General features: G+C 38.3%; 1 protein-coding gene across 14 annotated transcripts in view; it reads left to right on the top strand.

Moving 5' to 3' along the window:
- Nucleotides 1–19169, top strand: part of dlg1 (discs large 1) — a 331205-nt gene that overhangs the window by 185451 nt on the left and 126585 nt on the right. For 10 of the 14 annotated variants that reach the window (XM_066725415.1, XM_066725410.1, XM_066725416.1 and 7 more), the window contains one exon: nt 3217–3387. In XM_066725415.1, the coding sequence (XP_066581512.1) occupies nt 3217–3387 (171 nt within the window). Of the gene's footprint in view, nt 1–3216; nt 3388–10854; nt 10888–13727; nt 14145–14386; nt 14678–19169 lie in introns of those variants that run through there. The other 4 variants (XM_066725422.1, XM_066725420.1, XM_066725421.1 and 1 more) reach the window with 3 other exon arrangements.

Raw genomic sequence — 19169 nt, 5'->3', positions numbered from 1 at the left:
TTTTTTTCTTTTTTATTTTGTTTTACCATAAATCAAACTATTAGGGGAGGACAAGGTGAACGCGTTCTGTTTAGCAACTCGAATAATAGAGATTGGCAAGTCCAGCCTGGCCAGCTGTGGACTGCAAAACGGATAACCGACAACGACAAATTGTAATTTACGAATTCTCAGCGGACAGCTCGGCCCATACTTTTCCATTCAATCGGTCACGTAGCGAAATGATCAATTTCATCCCTCTCCAAATTACATTTCCGATTTACGTTTGTAAATCCGCACTCACACCCACACACACACGCTTGCTTGCTTCTCCGCGCGGCAACTTGCAGCCAGAGTGGGACACGCCTGATATTATCGTAATAAATTAGAGCACGCTGCTGCGACTCGAATGTAGCTCACGTAGCAAACTAATATTAAACTAATGTTATATAGGCGAGCGATCGATCATTGGTCCATTATGGGGGGAGGGTGGAGGTCTTCATTGATTGAGGATATTAGCCTGCAGGTTAAGTGTGAATTACGGTAAATAGCTGCTGTTCCGAGTGAATTAAGACGACAGGGGGTGGAAATTGTTTGCTAAAGCTGGAGATTGCTGGAGAATGTTAAAGGGGGGGGGGGGGGGCGTGTAGGCGGTGACAGTCCATTAACGAAGCTCCAGGATTTGGTAAGACGAGCTTAATCAAAGGGCGAGGAGAGTATAACGGGTGTCGGGATTACCCGACGAAGACGCTTTGGTATAACAGCGTCGCGTCACGTACGTCGCGTCACCGTAGCTGCTGGAACACTTTTGGCTTAGTAGTCGGAGACTCGCAAGATAACTTTCTCGTCAGTCACCACGGTGCCGCCGTCTTTTCGAAACAGCAAACGCGTCGCTCCGCTCTCAATAATCTCAACTTTTTTTTGTTTCTCTTATTTATTTTGCAGACATCGTGCATTATTTTTATATTAAAATTTCTCGTCTGTGTATGACGCGTTGCTTCATTTGCTTCCGTAGAGCAATTTTTTTGTTTTTGAAATATTGTGAAACTCGTTTCTCTGTGTTTTGTACATATATATATATATATATATATATATATATATATGAATTCAATCAATTATAGGATCTTCATCTCTATACCGTTATTTCATTGACTTTTTTCGATTATTATTTTAGGAAGAGGAGTAGTCTCGCTTTTCGTTATTATATTTATAATTGAATTAAATTGAATGGAGATCTTTGTTGGCATCTTGGGTTATTTTATTCGACTATTATTTTTAAAATAAGTAATAAAACTAATTTTTTTACTTATAAATAATAAAGTCTCAATAGGATAATATTTGTTGGTAAAAGAAAAGCTTGCTTGCTTTTGTTATTCTTTTTTTCTAAGACAAGTGTGGGGATAAATTTCACACTTGTGCAAATTAATTTATATAACTATATACTTAGGCGCTTGATTAGTCGTATCGGTGCATGAATATCGCTGATAGCGTCGCTGGTACATACAACTGTCACGCGTTTAGTCTCAGAAAGTCCGTTTATGTAGCTATTTCAGCCTGTCGAACAGGATCGTGACCAGAAGGTAGAAGCTAATTCGCTAAATCTCGTCCCCGCGGTCATTGCAGGGAGGCCAACAGTATATGTAACACTTTTCTCCGTTTGGCCTGGCCATCGCATCGACACGAGCAAGCAACCCAAGAGATCCTATTTTCCTTGCAGGAAAGCTTCCACTATAAATGGCCATTCCGTGAACTGTAAAAATGTTCGCTGCTCAAAAAACTCGTGTTATTCGCCTCTCCCTATCGTTTCTCTTCGCTCTTTTAGCTCTCCTCCTCTCTTTCAAGGCCTTGTAAAAAATGTGTAAAAGAGAGGGAGGAATTCCAGCTGAACAGTTTCGGTTAGCCAACTTTTCAGAGGGGTCGCGCGCATTGGTTCTACACGCTCATTCAGAGAGCGAAGAGCTAAACTCCGAAATGAAAATTTCGTAAAAAACACTGGAGAAAAATTAAAATGTATCGCCTTTTTATTTTTCCATCGATCGATAGCTGATAGAACCACGATCGCCAAGTAGCTATATCTATAAGAATTACTTTATTTCGAAAAGGACCGATTGTGTAATGGAGCCGTATGGCGTAACGCGTTTCAGAACTCGCGCGATATTCTTGGAATGGATGTAAATACTGCAGCGAGAAGCGTTTGAAAATCTTTTTCTCGGAGCACCACCCAGAATGAAACACGCGGTGCACGTAAATATTATCTCTACCCTATTTCCAAGTGAAAAATAAGCAGAGGAGAGAAAAGGAGGGAAAAGCTCTGATAGATTTTTTTCTTTTTTGTTCGATTATTTTCTTTTTTCCTTTAATGCCTTGTACCGGAGGATCCATCCGTCTTTATTAGTACCGAGTAAATTTCGAGTACCTATATATATATACACGCGTATATTGGGATATCGATAATCAGTGAATTTATCCTTGGTGTAATACGGTGCAGAATTTTTTCTGAAAACTATATATATATATATATATATATATATATATATACTCGCTTTTGGTTGGAAGAATTCTTTAAATCCTTGCACGATTGGCACAATGATTGACTGGGTGTCGATTGTACGTCATTCGCGACGAAGATTCAGTGATTACACGTACACGACTAAGGTGCCTTTGAAGGTGCAGAAACAGAGAAGAACAAAGCGTTTTGGAAGCGATTGCTCCTGCTCGATGCCGTCCATGCGTTTAAAGCACGTCGATGGTTGCATTGGTATTCAAACAATCAAGTGCAGAGGTGAATCGAGGCTCTGTGGTTGCTGCTGGAGTCCATCCGTAAGCCCGAAATCTTGAAACTGTTCATACAGATTTTCAACAAATTTTTTGTAAAATCCAAAATCAATCTCTTACTGTACTTTTGTCATCACTCATCCTATCTTTGCTTGAAATCATTTTTTACACGACGAATTAATCAGCATTCTTATAATTATACTTTTCAAACAATCGTTATTACGTGTGAATGTCAGTGATCGATGATAAATATTATAGTGAACTCGAGTTTCTGGTAAAAATATTTACTAAACAATTTTGCGATTCGAAAAAACCTTTCAAATTGTTGATAATTTTGACAACCGTCGCATTTTTGTACATTTCTTTTCTTTCTTCCAGACTCTCGTAACTCGGATGGAGACATATATTATTTGTCTACCATAGGAGAGTATAATTAATGATTTTGTTTGGTTTGTCTTGTTGCAGAAAACGAGATACAATGCAACAGGGGCTGATGAGCAATTACCACTCCCTGCATCACCGCCTGGTACAAAGGATGCTGGTCAGGTTGATGGGAGTCCCAGGCCAAATTCCACCGACCATATTTTGCTTTCAGAGGCTAAGCACATTCCTGTCAGCCACGAGACGCTCAACAAGGTGAGTTACAAAAAAAGAAAAAGAAGCAAGGTTAAGTAATTTAAGTTTCAGCTTATTTTCCATTCTGTACTTTAATTAATCAGTAATCGTGCAAAGTTGTTTTATTTTGCTAATTTGAAAGCGCATGCGCTGTTTCGACGGGAGCAGCTGCCATCTGCTGCTTTATAGCTGGAAACGCCCCATTTGACCAAAATCGATCCACGCGTGGTGGTAAACATTAAGTCGGTAAACCCCCGAATGATAACGCCGCACGCACACACACATACGTATAAGGGAAGAAATATTTGTTATCGACCTTTACATGTATTAACCTCTTTTCTCTCGAGAGGAGAGAGGAGAGATCATCGTTCGAGCATTAACAACGGGATTACCGTCCGAAATTTCTGCGTTTTACCGACAGCTGCCATGCGTACTCTCTAGGTAATATGAGGCAAAACTGCAGAATCTAGAATTTTTATTTACATACACTAATCCAAAGTCATGATTTCAGATTAAATAAAATATAAATCGAGATACTTGATAAAGGACTTATTGATAACAATATTTACTTTTTTATTCGATAAAAGTTTACATATTCACGCAATAACTATTATTTTCTTATTCACACGTTCATTTACTGAGACAATTTGTGCAAAATTGTACTTTATCATTTTGCATTGCACTTTTTTTAACGTTGTAACATTTTTGCAATTATTTTTTTCTGTCGCGTCGTCAAATTTTTTTATTTTTAATCTAAACAAAGTTATATCGCCCAGTTTAACGATATAACTGTAGGCTTTGATCGGTCGGTGTAGAGGACGCTCGGGCTGTTTCAGCTCTCGGTTAGACGATGGCGTCACAGGCAGCTGATAATTCGGCGACCTGCGTTATCAGAAAGGACATTGTCGCTCTAGCATCACGTGAGGAAGACAGTTGGGGCGCAACTTTACAACCGGTCGGCTGCCCGTCCTTAATTATCGTTGTGTTCGTTCTTTTATTCTTCTTTTTTAATCTCTGTAGGTGAAAAGTGACGCGTGCTTCAATTAACAGACTTTTGCGCTAGCTTCAATAATTCTTGTCACCTGCCTTTAATTAATGGTAGAATTAAAAATACTTGCAGCTATAGCATGACGTTTATCTATGTATATATATATATATATATATGTATGCAGTTGAATTATCTCGATTCGAGTAAAATTATTGTTGCGATTCAAGGATCCGACAGTAATACACTTGGATAGAAAAATTGCAAATATTTCGCTTTGCTTAATTACGATTTCAAGTTTGATCGAATTTGGAGAATATTTTGTTTCCTAATAGAACTTTCGAGGCTTAGGCCTCAAGTAGGACTGCAGATCTTCAATTTTTATATTATTGTATACTTCAATTAGTATAAAAATCTGTTGAAAGTACTACATTTAGACTCGTCAACTTAATAAAATTATAAAAATTGTTATTGTTTCCATGGTGACTGTACAGGGTTTAGGAAATCGTCTTTATTTCGAAGAAAAGAATCAATGTGAAAATATTGCGTTATCTTCTTCAGGGTGCGGATGGTACATCGATCATTAGAAATGGTCGATTTTGAATTGAGTTGTATAAAATTCTCTAATATCCTGCTGATTATCGAAATTGGAAAGTACAATGGCAGAAAGAAAATAATGAAAGGAGCGATAAATCTGGTGTGGGTAGAGGCTAGAAAAGGTGAAATCGAGCGGAAGTAAAGATCCATCGCGTTGGTAGGTTCGTTATGCGGAAAGCAAGTGATATTATCGCGGTTGGTAAGCCTCATCATTCATTCCATCCAGTGCAAAGTTCTGCGTTGGACATAGTCATAATTTATTTCGTCCTGCGAATAATACCACTTCAGGAATATTCAATTGGACCGAAGCAAAAATATATGCCAAACTCACAAATCTCTCTTTCGGAGGAAGCAAAAAATTACTGAAAAATAAGAGCCGATATTAGAAATTAAAGGATTCAATAAACTTTTTTCTCGATAATAGGAAAAGGCGCAATATGGTGCGGGAACAGATTCGATATCTGGGTCAACTTAGATTTAGTATAGGTACCCTCAAGGATGTGAATGAATCAGGAGAGCTGGTTTGGAATGGGAATGAATAAGGTGGGAAGAGAGAGAGAGAGAGAGAGAGAGAGAGAGAGAGAGCTTAGGCGAGTTTCGATGATGGAACGAAAAATAAGGAGCAAGAATTTGGCTCATTTGGATTTTAAATTTCCATTGAACTTCCATTAAAGAGCTCGATCAGACCATTCCTTAATACTACGGATACAAATTACAAAAATTTGGCAGTTTTAATTGAAAATCAAGGGAGAGAGAGAGAGAGAGAGAGAGAGATAATTGCAAGCCTCTCGTACCGTCGATTGCGGTTTAATTTTCTATAATTTCTCCTACATGCAATTCCTCAACCATTTATTCAGTAGCAGTTCGTTTAAGATTTGCGAATGACGCACTCTTAATTAAAATTGTCTGCAGAAGCTTTTTCGCATACTCCCATGCACGAGAGGCTGTTGGCAGGGAGGAATTTTTAAGGGTGCCAGGATCGACAATTTCGCCGAAATGGCACGACCATCGATTCCGAAAGCACTCGGGGTAAATGAAAAGCTTGCGGGACTTTAATTGAAAGCATGATGAGAGAGGTGTAAGAGCTTTAACACGATACGACTCGTTGCAACTCGCGAGCATCATGCACCAAGCACCATTTATTAATACCTGTCTCTCGAAAGGTATTCGCACGCGCCACTGGAAACGTGCTCGACCGTCGTGACTATCCAAAAAAGATCGCCATTTGCTACTTGGATCGTTTATCAGATAACCTCCATCAGCTAGAAACTTTTCGTTTTACGAACCGCACAGCAACTGAATTTCAAAAGAATTAAACGAATTTCAAAAAGCTGCTTAAATCAGAGCCAATATTTTTCCAAATTATTAATCAATAATTATTTATCAATTTTCTTACATAGACCACTTTAACAAAACTATATACCATGTTAACGATATCTTTGAACATATAAGAAAGTTATTGAGAGAAAAATATAACGAAACGTGAATACTTTATTAAATTCATTATTGACTGTATAAATTATGCTGAAAATAGTTATTATAATAAATGGCTGTTCGAAGTGTAAGAGCGTTAAAAGGATATTTTAGTACATATAGAAGTATGTGATGAGTATATATATATATATATATATATATATACCCTTTGGGAAAGTTAAGGAGCAAAGTGTTAAAAGCCAAAGTGAAATATTAGGAACGTGCAGACTCGTATCAACACTCGCGCGACTGGTACTCAGCTATTTCTCCAGTGAAAACCTCGGATTCCTCCGGTACTCTCGGATTATCCGCATTACGCATGGCTTAACTAACACGTGTACAAGCCGCGCGGCAAGGCGAATAATAATCATTGGCGAAGTGCCCCTGAGCTTGCGAGCGGGCAAAAGCTTCATCGCCAAATGAGAAAAGGTTTCGCGGTAAATATTAAAGGAAAAAAGGCGTTGAGGCATATCCGTGAAGAGGACACGACCGTTTTTATCACGATGCGTGTTTCTGCAATTTGCACCACCACCATTTCTTCCTTCCTCGCTCTTCTTCGCCAATTTTAATCCCCGTGGGGGTTCAGTCTTTTCTTCTTTCCTCTGTCACTCTCGGAGCTTACGATCGATCGGTATAACAATAATAATTTAGCTGTGTTTTCTCAGTTTTCACTATATATATACACATATATATAGTTGCATGGACGCACCGATAATAGTTTCGAGCTTTCCCGAAAATTCCACCCATCTGGGATGATGAATAATTTGACCCGATTAAAGTTTCATTTGGTTGAAAAGATTGATGCTCGTCGAACTACGTGGTATAATTTACTCGTGAACATTCCCTTATAACGACTTTACACGTTCGAGTTACGATTCCTCCACGTGAGACGCGTCGGAAGGTTATATAATTATTCTTAACCGAGCGTTAAATTTTCTGTACACCTGCATGGAAATTCTTGGGAATCCATCATTCTGACCATTACAGATGAAAAAAATATGTTATCTCGTTCTTTGTTTCATTGTTTTCAATGTTTCATCACTGTCCGCGTCCTCCGACGATACTTGAAATAATCTCGCAATTAGCTGTTTGAGTTCTCCGAAGTGTGAATGGGTTTTGTACCGAAGTAATGCGATACAGCACCATCGAAACTTTAAAACTATTAATTAGGTAACAAAGGGAGCTGATGAAATGTTCATGCCGGATTACGGTACTTGGAGTTTTTAGTGGCAAATGCAACAGGAAGTAGCTGCAGAAAGCTGCGAAACTGTAGCTTTGATCGTGCAAGTTTCAGAGTCTGTGTAACTGAGACTTCTCGAACCGGAAGTGACGTGATCGCTTCGAAAACCAAGATGATTATTCCTTACTCGCGAAATTTCGACGACTGAATCTTCTAAATTAAGGTGTTTTGCCTGCTGACATTTGAAATATATCTGTCTGGGTCGGTCAACGGTTAGAGACTGCACAGCAGGGTTTGAATTATTAATTTAATCTACCGACTAGAGCCCGAGGCAAAGTAGGTGTATATAGATAAAATCTGATTTGCTCAAGGATTGCTTTATTTAAGTCTCGGGAATACCAATAGCTTTTATTATTATCCATCAGAGGTAAATCGTCGCTTTCGTGGAGTAACACTCTATAAACCAACTCCAAACGTTGACTGGCGCTCTTAATTATACTTGGTAACTGCATAATTAGCGATAACGAGTGCTAAATTTTTACAAAAGAAAAAAACCGTTATACGGTGTAAGCGCAACTACAAACTGCAGTGTGTATACTTTTCTGTTCGCTTAAAGTTAGTTTCAACCGCACTAAACGGTATACACTTCTTTTTTCCTGGAGTAATCGCAGGGATTTATTTATTTATTTTTCTTGATAAAATAATTTAGGAATATCTGTACTTTGTATATTTGTCATTTAAAGAAAAAGAGATGTATTAATTTTTTCAAGCTTTCTTTTGGTGGAAAAAACATTTGGCTGCAGTATATGTATATCGTTAAAAGTTCATAGCTACGGTGCTGAGTAAAAGGCATTTAAAAAGAAGCCTGTATTTACTGCTTTCATTGTGCCATTCTGCATATTTCTTTGCTGGCTCGATTTGCTGTATGCACCTTCCACAGTCAAAACTTTTCACCTACTTTGCAAAACTTTCGTAGACAACGAATCGTGTGCCTATAGTAATAATTTCGAGTGTTGCCTTTCCTCGACCATTTAGCAACTGCATCCTCTGTCCCATTTTTCTTATTTGTTCTTTCGTAATGATTTAAAGTATTTTCATTGCCTAAGGAGGGTCGTCGAAAACTTTAAATCGTTCTCCTTGCGAAAGATTCTTAGTTATTATAGGAGAATGGAGTGAAAAATTTGTAGGCGAGGCTCGCTGACAAGGTCTTAGACGAGTAACAGTCTTTTCAATGAACAATTAAAATAATGGGAAAAAATTGCATTGTTTAACGTTCCTTGACTGCTCGAAGGAGAATAAGACTCTGCCATTTCATGACATGTCGAAAACTAATAATTTTATTAAAAAAGTGAAATAAGGAGCTTAGTAGGATCGTGAGAGTAATTCGTTTGGTATTGCAGATTTTTCCTGTGGATTATGTGTGTTACAGTTTTGCAGAAAAGTCTGCACGAAATTCCTACCTTATCGACGTACTAGTAAGGACTAAAACGTAGAGATGTCGTGCATTGTCATCTTTTTATTCCATCAGTTTCACTCATTAATTGCAATTTTTCTTCGGTCGTTTTAAATTTTAAACAAGTTATGGAATATTTTATAAAACTTAATTTGATGGGAACTATACAAGGAGTAATTATTAAATTACAATTTTGTTTTAACATTGTTAATTAGAAGTTATGTGCAAGAACAGGTAAAATAAAAAATTGTTGTTAAAATGGAGACAAGAATGCGCGCGTGGTTTATTATGGGAAAGAGTGATGAACGATTAAATCAAACATGTCCCCGATGACAACGTCAAATATAACAATGTGTTCATTTTGCCCTGGATCCAGAAAATCTCAACATCCCAAGAAGCTCGTTAGATTCGACTCCATAATTGACACTTTCTCCATTTCGGACTCAAATTTCGCCGTACATCACAGGGTAAGAACGTGTAACGATTCACTCGATGTACAGTAGTGTATATATAGAACAGTCATTTATTGCGTGATTACCGATAAACATACAAGTTTCTTTCACAAAAACAGAAATAACAAACGTATTAATTACTTAATAAATTTCAATTATTCATTTTCTTCAACAAAAACTGGTTTCATTAAGAAAGAAAGAAAAATTAGGGATTGATGTCAACATAAATATCAATTTTGATGTAAATTCGATTGTAATCGAATGCAGTCACTCCGTGAATTTGTTAAATCACAGTTTATTCATACACTTTATGAATAAAATAAGCAAAAAGGTACGTAAAATTGTCTGGTATTACGAAAATCAATGAAATTCGTCTGTAACAAAATCGTTTGCCCATGTATAAAACTCGCTTTAATTATATAACAGTATACTCAATCGTAATAACCTACAAACAATTATGTAAAATAAATTCAAAACAATGGCCCTGTATGACAGTAAATTTTTGATAAATGCTTTTCTGGAAAACCTGAAAAAGCGAGGATGAACGGATAAATAAGCGTATTTAAAGGAATATAGTATATAACATTGACGTGTACCTGTATACGTATAGGTGGCTATACGTGGGAGGAATAAATCTCGAGAGAGAGAGAGAGAGAGAGAGAGAGAAGCACCGCGCCATGGCGACTATAAACCGATTTACATTTCAGAGACACGATATGCAATGGACGTGTGTATTATGGTGAAATAATGGCAACTGCAGCTTAACACTGCCTTCCACGAGCATTATCAGCCACCTGCTGTTTCTCCAATGACCAAATGCCAGACACATATTGGTCTATCGCAAAAATATTTTTCCGCGATTCTTCTCACATTTCGCTCCATTCGTCAAATTCTGAGAGAGCTGTTAAAGAACTATCGGAGCTAAGGTTATCTAGGAAAGACGAGTTGGACTCTATAAGACGGGAATCCCCCGTTGCGAGCCTCTTGACACAGGATCGGGTCACGCGTAAAGTGGCTAGGAGGATCCTCGAATAACAAAAAGTCGCCTATTGGAACGTTCGGATGATCGGGCGATTCAGCCATCAAGGTCATCGATCATCCCCTTTTCTCACCAATTCCCATCTTGCGCCGTAATGGAAACGAAAATCGATTTATTTTACCAATTTATTGAAAATCTCCATTGGAATTTATTCATACTATTCCCTCACTCATTACGCTCAACGCTTTTCTTTTTCGTCCTTGAAGCGAACGACAAACCCAATGTTTTTATACATAAATTTTTGACGTCGTAAGAAGGAGAAGGGAACAAATAGAAACACTGATTATTCTCTTCCTGTTTCAGGTAAGCTTTCCATTTTCCCGTCAAGCTATGAGGAATCATGTAAGTACTGTTAATATCACGTTTCCACCGAGCACATCGATCATAAATTATATGCTTAATATACTAGAATGTCCGATAAGAAAAATCCATGTAGAACGTGATGTTATTTATGAGGTAAGGCCAGGTTGATAGAATCAGAGAAGCAAGGAATTGATTTAAGTTGATGGTAGCTTGGTAAATGCGTTTGTGTCCTGCAGAGAGGGTTGCTTCTAATTTTTACCAAATGACTGCATGTTTACAAAACTGGATGACAATATTCGTGCAGAATTTTTTATTACTCCTCAAGTTTTCTACTGTTCTATATTGTTTAATCAGAGTTGATATAATTTTCTGAAAAGTCATGAAAATTATAGTGCTTAGCGTAAAAACATTGTAAGTATAGTATGATGATGTTTATGAGGCAAAATAAGAATGAAATTCAAAAAGATGCGAACAATTGATTTAAGATGATGGTGTTGAAATTTATAATAACACTTTTGAAAACTATGTTTTCCACTATTTTGTATTCATCACTCGGAATTCATCTAATTTTCATATCTGTAAAGTGTCACTGTTAAAATCTAATATACTCATGCAGCTGGCATCAAATTATATTCTTGGAAAAGTTTAAACTATATATATATATATATATAGATCCCTGATTTTTGAAAGAAAAGAAACGAAATTCTTTTACAAGCCACGTTACATTATATTTTCTGAATAATTGCAAAAACCTCATAAGGCAACTCGCAATTACCCATGCATACCACTTAGAACCATTCTATAGTTTTATCTCAATCGTTTCTAAATCTACTATAAAAATCACTAAGTAGCCTAGCTCTCCATTTATTTATTATAATATACACTCTATCCCATTAGCAAAATGAAGTCGATGAAAAATAGTGCGATACAATAATTTGCAAGTGTTTGACGCAGATTTAGTTCTCCTCCTAGAGTACATGCACTTGCATTTTGCAAATAGACGGTAATTTAGAGAAAAATTGGCAAGCACCGTGAAAAATATTTCTTAAGCTTTTCAGCTCGTACAGGTTTTTCTTATATACATAAATTTTTTAAGTAGTTTTATAATATTTACAATCCGAATTAAGTTCTTTTATTAGAGATTAACAAAAAATACATTTCTTTTATAAGGAAGTTAAAATAACGATGCAATAATTTGCACTAATTGCCGAACTCGTTAAAACGTGCATGGAATCGAGTGTAAATAATTTATACAAAAATTATTCAACCAACACACTATATATTCAAATAAATAATCAGAAAGAGAATCGTTACTCGATTCTACCGAGGTCTATGCTTTTCTCACCGGTAAATTAATTGTTTTATTATAAAAAAAAGTTTTAATGGAAGTTTTGAAAAGTGACGAAAAATGTGTGTCTTGATCGATGTTTTACACGTCGCATTTAGATGCCCAGCGCACTTCCATTTTACTTCATTCCACCTTATTTCTCTCGATTTCTCGTTTCGCGGGATAAGTGAAAAGTCCGATAACGCGGGATAACTGAAAATACTCGGCACGTTTCTTATCAGACGCGACCTAAACTACGACATCTATTTCCTCACCCACTGTCGCACCCTGAACCCTGTAGATTATTCGACGATCCCCATCGATTCCCTATAACCAGTTTGGCAATCTTTAAATTTTCTCGTCAACTTAATTAGAAAAATTACTTAATATTCTATAACGTATACACATAAAAATTTGACGCAGTATCGAATAGTTGAAAGTAAACTTTAAAAATATTGTCATCCGATCGATAAGTCGTCTAAAAAATTAATAACAATAAACGAAAACTGTGCAAGTATATAGGAACATTTACCTACTATTATGAAAATATAATAGGAAAGTCTCAAGAGAGTCACTGACAATATCATGCACTGAAGCAATAATATTATATATAGATATTACTGTTACCTGTCACGTGTGGTGCATGCGTTCATTGGAACAGCAATTTTCATATGAAAATTCCTCAGACGATCCAATATAGTGCAGACAATTCGCGCATATCGCGAATCTTTGCAAATTCCCATTCTCAAGTCATCCCCACCTCTCATTCGGCCGTTGATCCTCGACGTCTGTTTTCACTGATTCCGCAGTGGAAAACTCAACGTTATATCGGACATGAGTGGAAAAAGTTTCATTAGCTTTATGATAGATTGGACGAGATCCAGTGAGAGAAAAATGCTGAAAAACAAGGAGAATATAAATGTTGAAAATTGATTAATAATTTCAAATTATTTCACGTTTGATAAGAAAGAACGTGCAGTGGAGTAGCACTGGTGGTGGGTCGTTCATCTTATATATATATATATATATATATAAATAGTGATAAAGCAGGGAGCAGAATTTTGACATTGGGGGGTTTTTCAGTAGTGCATCTGCAAAGGAGAGCGTCCCTCACGGCTCGCCGGGCAAAGCTCATACGGGATGAGATTTTTCCGGTTTTCCGTTTTTCCAGAGAAGAAGGATGGACGAATGGTCGGTCTGTCGGTCGTTTGGATGGTTGGATGGACGGACGAATGAGAAGTAGCTAGGAGAGAGGTAGGAGGAAAAGGAAAAGGAGTTTGTTTGGCATGGCTGGGCTAAGAGGTGGAGGGGGGAGGGGGCAGAGCGTGGGGTGGGGGGTGGAGCTGGAGCCAGGGAGGAAAAGTAAAGAGGGGGTTGCGCGCCGGAGATACGGGAGGGTTGAAAAGCGCGTGGAGGGGTAGATCTTGCGCCTTTCGGCCCAGCTGGCAGCATCCCGCAAAACCAAACCGAAAACCAAGCCAGTAGCCAGTCTCTCGCGCGGATCGCGACTGCTGGGATCTGCTCCCCCAGCAATATCCCATCGCTCCATCCAATTCATTCACTCGCGTTTCACTCTCGTCCTACCTTCAACCTCACCCCTCACCCTCGCCAAAATCTTACACGACAGCAACGAAAGCGAAATTTTCCACTTTTTAAATTTATACTCTAGCGAATCTCCAACTTTTATCAATTCTTTAACAAATATATACAAAGAAAGCTCTGGAATATACTGGTTGAACGTTGATCAATCTGAAAGTGAAATTATATAGTGATACAGTTGTTGAATATTCCTTTTGTTACACGAGGGTGTTGATGCAGTGTTGATACAGTGTCGCAACGAGATATATTGAATTCTGGCATTGTGCCAGTGATTAAACGTTGCTCGCTCGATTAGTGAATACCTCTTTATAAGCGCACGTCCGTCGAGACTCGACGAAAACACGTGTGGTCTTCGTACCAATTTTCGATCGTACGCATATTTCTCCCGACAAATGTATTGTTTCATTCTTCAAAGTTTTTCGTTTCGTCCTCCCCTAGAATTCCTCTCTCTCTCTCTCTCTCTCTCTCCCCCCCCCCCTGTCTGCAACAGTAAAAGTGATTGTCAGTCGAATTTAAACGAAGAAAGTTTCAACATTTCGTTTCTGAACGATTTGCGATAATAACGAATAAAGAGAGAGAGAGAGGGGGGGGGGGGGGGAGTGGTTGAGAGAAGGAGCAAAGTTGAAAAATGGATGATAGGATACATTAGGATAGAAAAGAGAGGAGCCCTGGTAAAGTGAGATATTTGGCAAGTTTATCGCGCAGTGGTGGTTCTCATTGCATGAAGTTGATCGCCACTGACCTGGAAGCTCAACGGCTGCCAACCTGGAGTGCCAATGCGGATCCCGTGTGGCGCCCGTCTTCATGGGGATGGGCTTTAACGATAAAAAGCTGCGGAGATTACGAAGATTGCGGCTGTTTGGCCGCGCCAAGGTCTACCTCACCGTTCGGTGGCCCCAGCTGGTTCGTTTCCTGCCATAATTCATACTTCTAATGCGAGTCTACGTGAAAAAAGGAAAAATCAAGGAGTTCAAGTCAATGATTAAAAATACATGAATATTTCTATGAAAGGATAAATTTGTGAAACACGCGTGATCTTGATCCGAATCCCGTGGCAATATATAAATTAGTCCTGCCTCTGGCAGTAATGAGCCACCTCGGCGAGGAGAGAATTTTGTTTGCTAGCAAAGTTAGCCTTTAATTATTCGCAGAGTTATAAACTGTCGCGAGGTAACTTATTCGTAGAGCAATGCACCGTTGCAAAGCTACGTTCTTTGTATAACATGCTATATTTATTAATTTATAATCCACTTGACGTGGAAAGAGCTTGGTGGGAATTTCTCTCTCGAGAGTTCAACGGAACGTCCTTGAAAATGGAGCTTTTATATTCCTGTTTCCCACTCGGCAGGAATTTCAAGTGGTTCTTTTCGCTTAATTCCCTTTATCCCGGTGCGAGTTTACACGTAACCGCGATTACCGTGTTACTTAAAGCGAGGTTGGTCGATGAAGGGTGCCTCGTGGTCCTGTTCCACCTAGCTCGCTCTTACAACCAACTTACACCGCTCTCTGCACCTTTACGAGAACTTCGAGTGGATCCAATCTGCACAATTTCCTTCCACGAATCACACCTCCATTTTCCTCCAATCCCTTACACCTAGATTTAGTTAGTTTCCTCCGCGAAAAACTCCAAGATACCAACTGCTGACACTTTATTGGCTTATCCCTGATTAGGGAAGGATAACGTAAAACTTGCTTAGAGCTTTTAGCTAGGAGAATGCAAAGCTTCGGCTCGCAAGCCCTTCCTGTGGACTCCTCGCGTGTTTACACTAACCGGAGTACACTATAGATAGGATTCAAGGGATTCTGTGGCAATCGGAAATTCTCACCTCGTCTTGTACCTTCCTGTGCGACACGCGTCCATAACTTATCGATGAATTTCACATTGATTCAGCAATGGTTATAGATTTTGTAATTGAGAGAGGAAACGCGAAAAGGGATAAATCTGTCATATTATTGCAATGCGAGTTTTCTCCTTAAAGTTTTAACGAATAATTATACCGCAGTGTCTCATGTAGGAAAAGATTCAAAATCAATCTGTGAACTGTTGCACTGTGTACACGGAACGAATTATTAATAAGATATATTAATGATAGAATTACAGGTTTTTATTTAGTGCCCATAAATACTTCTCTGACTGTATTAAGTTATAAACTTTTTTTTTTTTTAATTTCAAACAGCATATTCCTCCTCGTTTTTGTAACTTCTGTATGCCCGATGACGTAGCACGTATCTTTCACAATTTTCTATAGGCGTTTTATTTATTATTTATTTTTCAATCAACCCCGATAGGTGCATTTGGCACTTATTCCCTTTCGTATTTCCACTTTTCAATTATTATCACACGTTTGCAGATCTGCAGGGTGAAAGGAATGCGTAATTGTTACTATGCTATTCAGTTTCTACGGAATCAAAAGAGATCTGGGCTGGAATAAACGTTCAATGATATTTGTAGGTGAAACGTGGACGTAATACAACGCGCGGCACTCTCGAAATATTCAAAGAATAGATTACAACCACGTACTTTCCCAGAATGGAATAGAATCCTCTCAGGTCCGAAGCGTAAATCAAACCCTGCACCTGGTAACAAACCGAAACACGCGTGAAAAAGGCAAAACAAAAAATGTTCCTCTTTGCATGATTATTTTTAAGAAGGAAAAAAAGCTGCAGAGAGATCGAAAAGAATTCGGTGGACGCTATATGCTGTTAATTCTTTACGAGAAGATCTCTTATTGTATTTAAATCATCGAAAACAGGTGGATTTGACGGGAATCGGTAATAATACTTCTAGATGCATTTCTGCTTCGATTCACTAGGAAATATTTCCATCTCCCATTTTTACAGCCTCAGTCCGACCCTTTTTTGATATAAAGAGGAATATAAAATGCAGTTACGACTTGCTTCTCGAATCGTAAAGCTTTCAGACATTTACGAGCAGCGGAGTGATGCACGAGTTAACTTTACTTATTCCATAAATTTATTTTTAACACGATTTCCAAGTGAAATTTTTCATTTGTGTGTATTAATTTCGCCACCAACTTTTTCCGCTGAATTTTCCCTTCCCGCAATCTCTTCTGCAATTTTCTGCAGCTCGCCTCCTGGCCCGACCATAGCTGCATGTATACTGCATTTCAGTCGTCCTACCAATTTCTTCAGTCGCACGTAGATCTATATAGGGGACGCGACAAGAGTGAAACTTATTGCTGATACATAAGGGTCGGAGGGGGAGATACGCTAGCCTGCTGGAATAATGGAATTTGCGTCATTTCAGAATTCATTGAAACGATCGAGAGTAGCTCGAGACCCTACATGTATGTATATATACATATAGTTTAGAAATTTCCAATAGTCAGCTTTTTTTCTCCCTTTTGTAATTTCACTCGCAACATAATACAGGGACTCGGTACCATTACAGTTTGACCCAGTTTACTTTCGAATCCAGCCAATGGCACGCCATATGTATCCGTAACCTTCAAAGCCATTTCACACATAAGTCGTTTCATCTCTGGCCAATTTCTGTGGCAGCCTCTTTTCTTCTCCACCATTCGATACTTTCTCAGAATTCAAACTACCACTCGATGTTTGAATTTCAATTTTGCGACATGGCTGCTTATCGTCCATTCGCTGGAAAAACAAATTCTTTATACCAATTCTTCCTGCTCGTTTTATACAATTTTCCAAATTCCATTTTCATGGAACGTAGACCTGAATTCGTTAGTACTGGGAACCCCTGGGGAGCCGTTCGAAGGATATTTAGGTCCTGTCCAGTGAGAATTTCCCGAAGAGCGTGCTAGTGTATAGAATATGCGTACCATCAAAACCAGAATGTGCGCTGGATTAACCAGCATAAACGATGAAAAAGGGTACGATCCAGATTTTCGTCCTTCCAAATTAGTGCATATGTGCACTCTATAAAATATTGCATATATATATATATACAGATTTAAATAGCTACAATTTGTTGGAAAGAGAATTTACGAAATTTAAGGTCGATGGAAGAGAGTGAATTCATTAGTGTCGAGAATCCCTGGAGAGAGTCGTTTGAAGGATATTTAGGTCCTGTCCAGTGAAAATTTTCCGAAGGACATAACACTATAGTATATGTATGCCATAAGAACCAGGATGTGCTGGGTTAGCCATAAACGATAAAAGGGTAGGGATGCAATATGGTCCGGAATTTTTTCCATGCAGATTAGTGCAGAGTCTGCAAGAGGCTACGTAGAAAAAGGTAATTTCGAGTTAAAGTAGATGTATGTCCGGGCGATAAAAGTAATGAGATCCGTTATAACAAGCCGGCCAGCTACCCTGTTAGAAGCTCGGCATCCATTCATTTCGTCTTACGGAGAAGAGATGGGTGGGGGGTACTACTCCACCGTGAATCAGTCTTCTCAACTTAAATTTATACTCCAGTACACACATCGCTAAACGAAATTCACTCAAAAAATTCCTTCGACAAAAAATCTTTCATGCATATAATCACGAACCGCAATTAACGAAAAAATCTTTCCTCCGTTCTTCCCTTTAAATCCCTGCGGTATACAATTTCGTGCAAACAATTTCCCATTTGATCAAATTGGGGCTCCTAAAATTGGCTAGTAATTTCACCGCAAAATTCTACCGTTCGTTACATCCTCCGACGATTAATTTTTAATTCAACATTCAACAATATTGCTTATCGCAACAAAAGTTATTATATTTTATTGGTCGCGCGCGCGCGCCGCAGAATTCCAGCGAGTATTAATGGAAAAATGAGATTTTAAGTGATATAGCTCGAATTTAGTCAGACGTTTGCGTTGATTGCACTTTTGCAAAGTTTCGTGTATTATGCAGCACATCTTATGTAATTGGCAGCATAATGAATTACTCGTGAAACAACGTTTACTTTGTAATTACAGTGTAGTAGAATTAGTCGGTCAATGCTGGAGAACGGTGTACAAGAAGTACATGAACGGCATCATTAGCAACACAAACTTGCACATTTCACGCGTTCATTTCCACCGGTAAATGAGTTATGCCGTGAAACTGACGAATCTGCAAAGCTGCAATCTATCAGCGGCTGTTTCGAAATTAGACCAAAGGTAAATGAAACGGTAAAATTACCTGATATTTTAATAAATTTTCAACAATTTGACCAGGTTAAGTTAAACGCGGCCTGTCAATGAATACGAGAGATAGTTAAAAGTCCACTGTTTTGCAACGTGACTGCTAAAGCTTTTATGCGTACGCAGTTGTCCCATGGTGTAGAAATCAGAGTCAGCCGGTTTGATAATAACATAATCAGGAATAGCTCTTTCCTCTCTTTTCATTCAAACTTTCAGCGCGTGCAACGCTCTTTCGTCCTTTTATTAAAACTCTTTGTATTTATGGTCTTTTCAAACATTCGTGTGCTGCAGCCAAT

This window comes from Prorops nasuta, unplaced genomic scaffold (assembly GCF_024137725.1).
Source record: "Prorops nasuta isolate Cenicafe-Biocafe unplaced genomic scaffold, Cenicafe_Pnas_1.2 PNAS00004, whole genome shotgun sequence".
NCBI lineage: Eukaryota > Metazoa > Arthropoda > Insecta > Hymenoptera > Bethylidae > Prorops > Prorops nasuta.
This window is presented reverse-complemented; position numbering and strand designations above follow the sequence as displayed.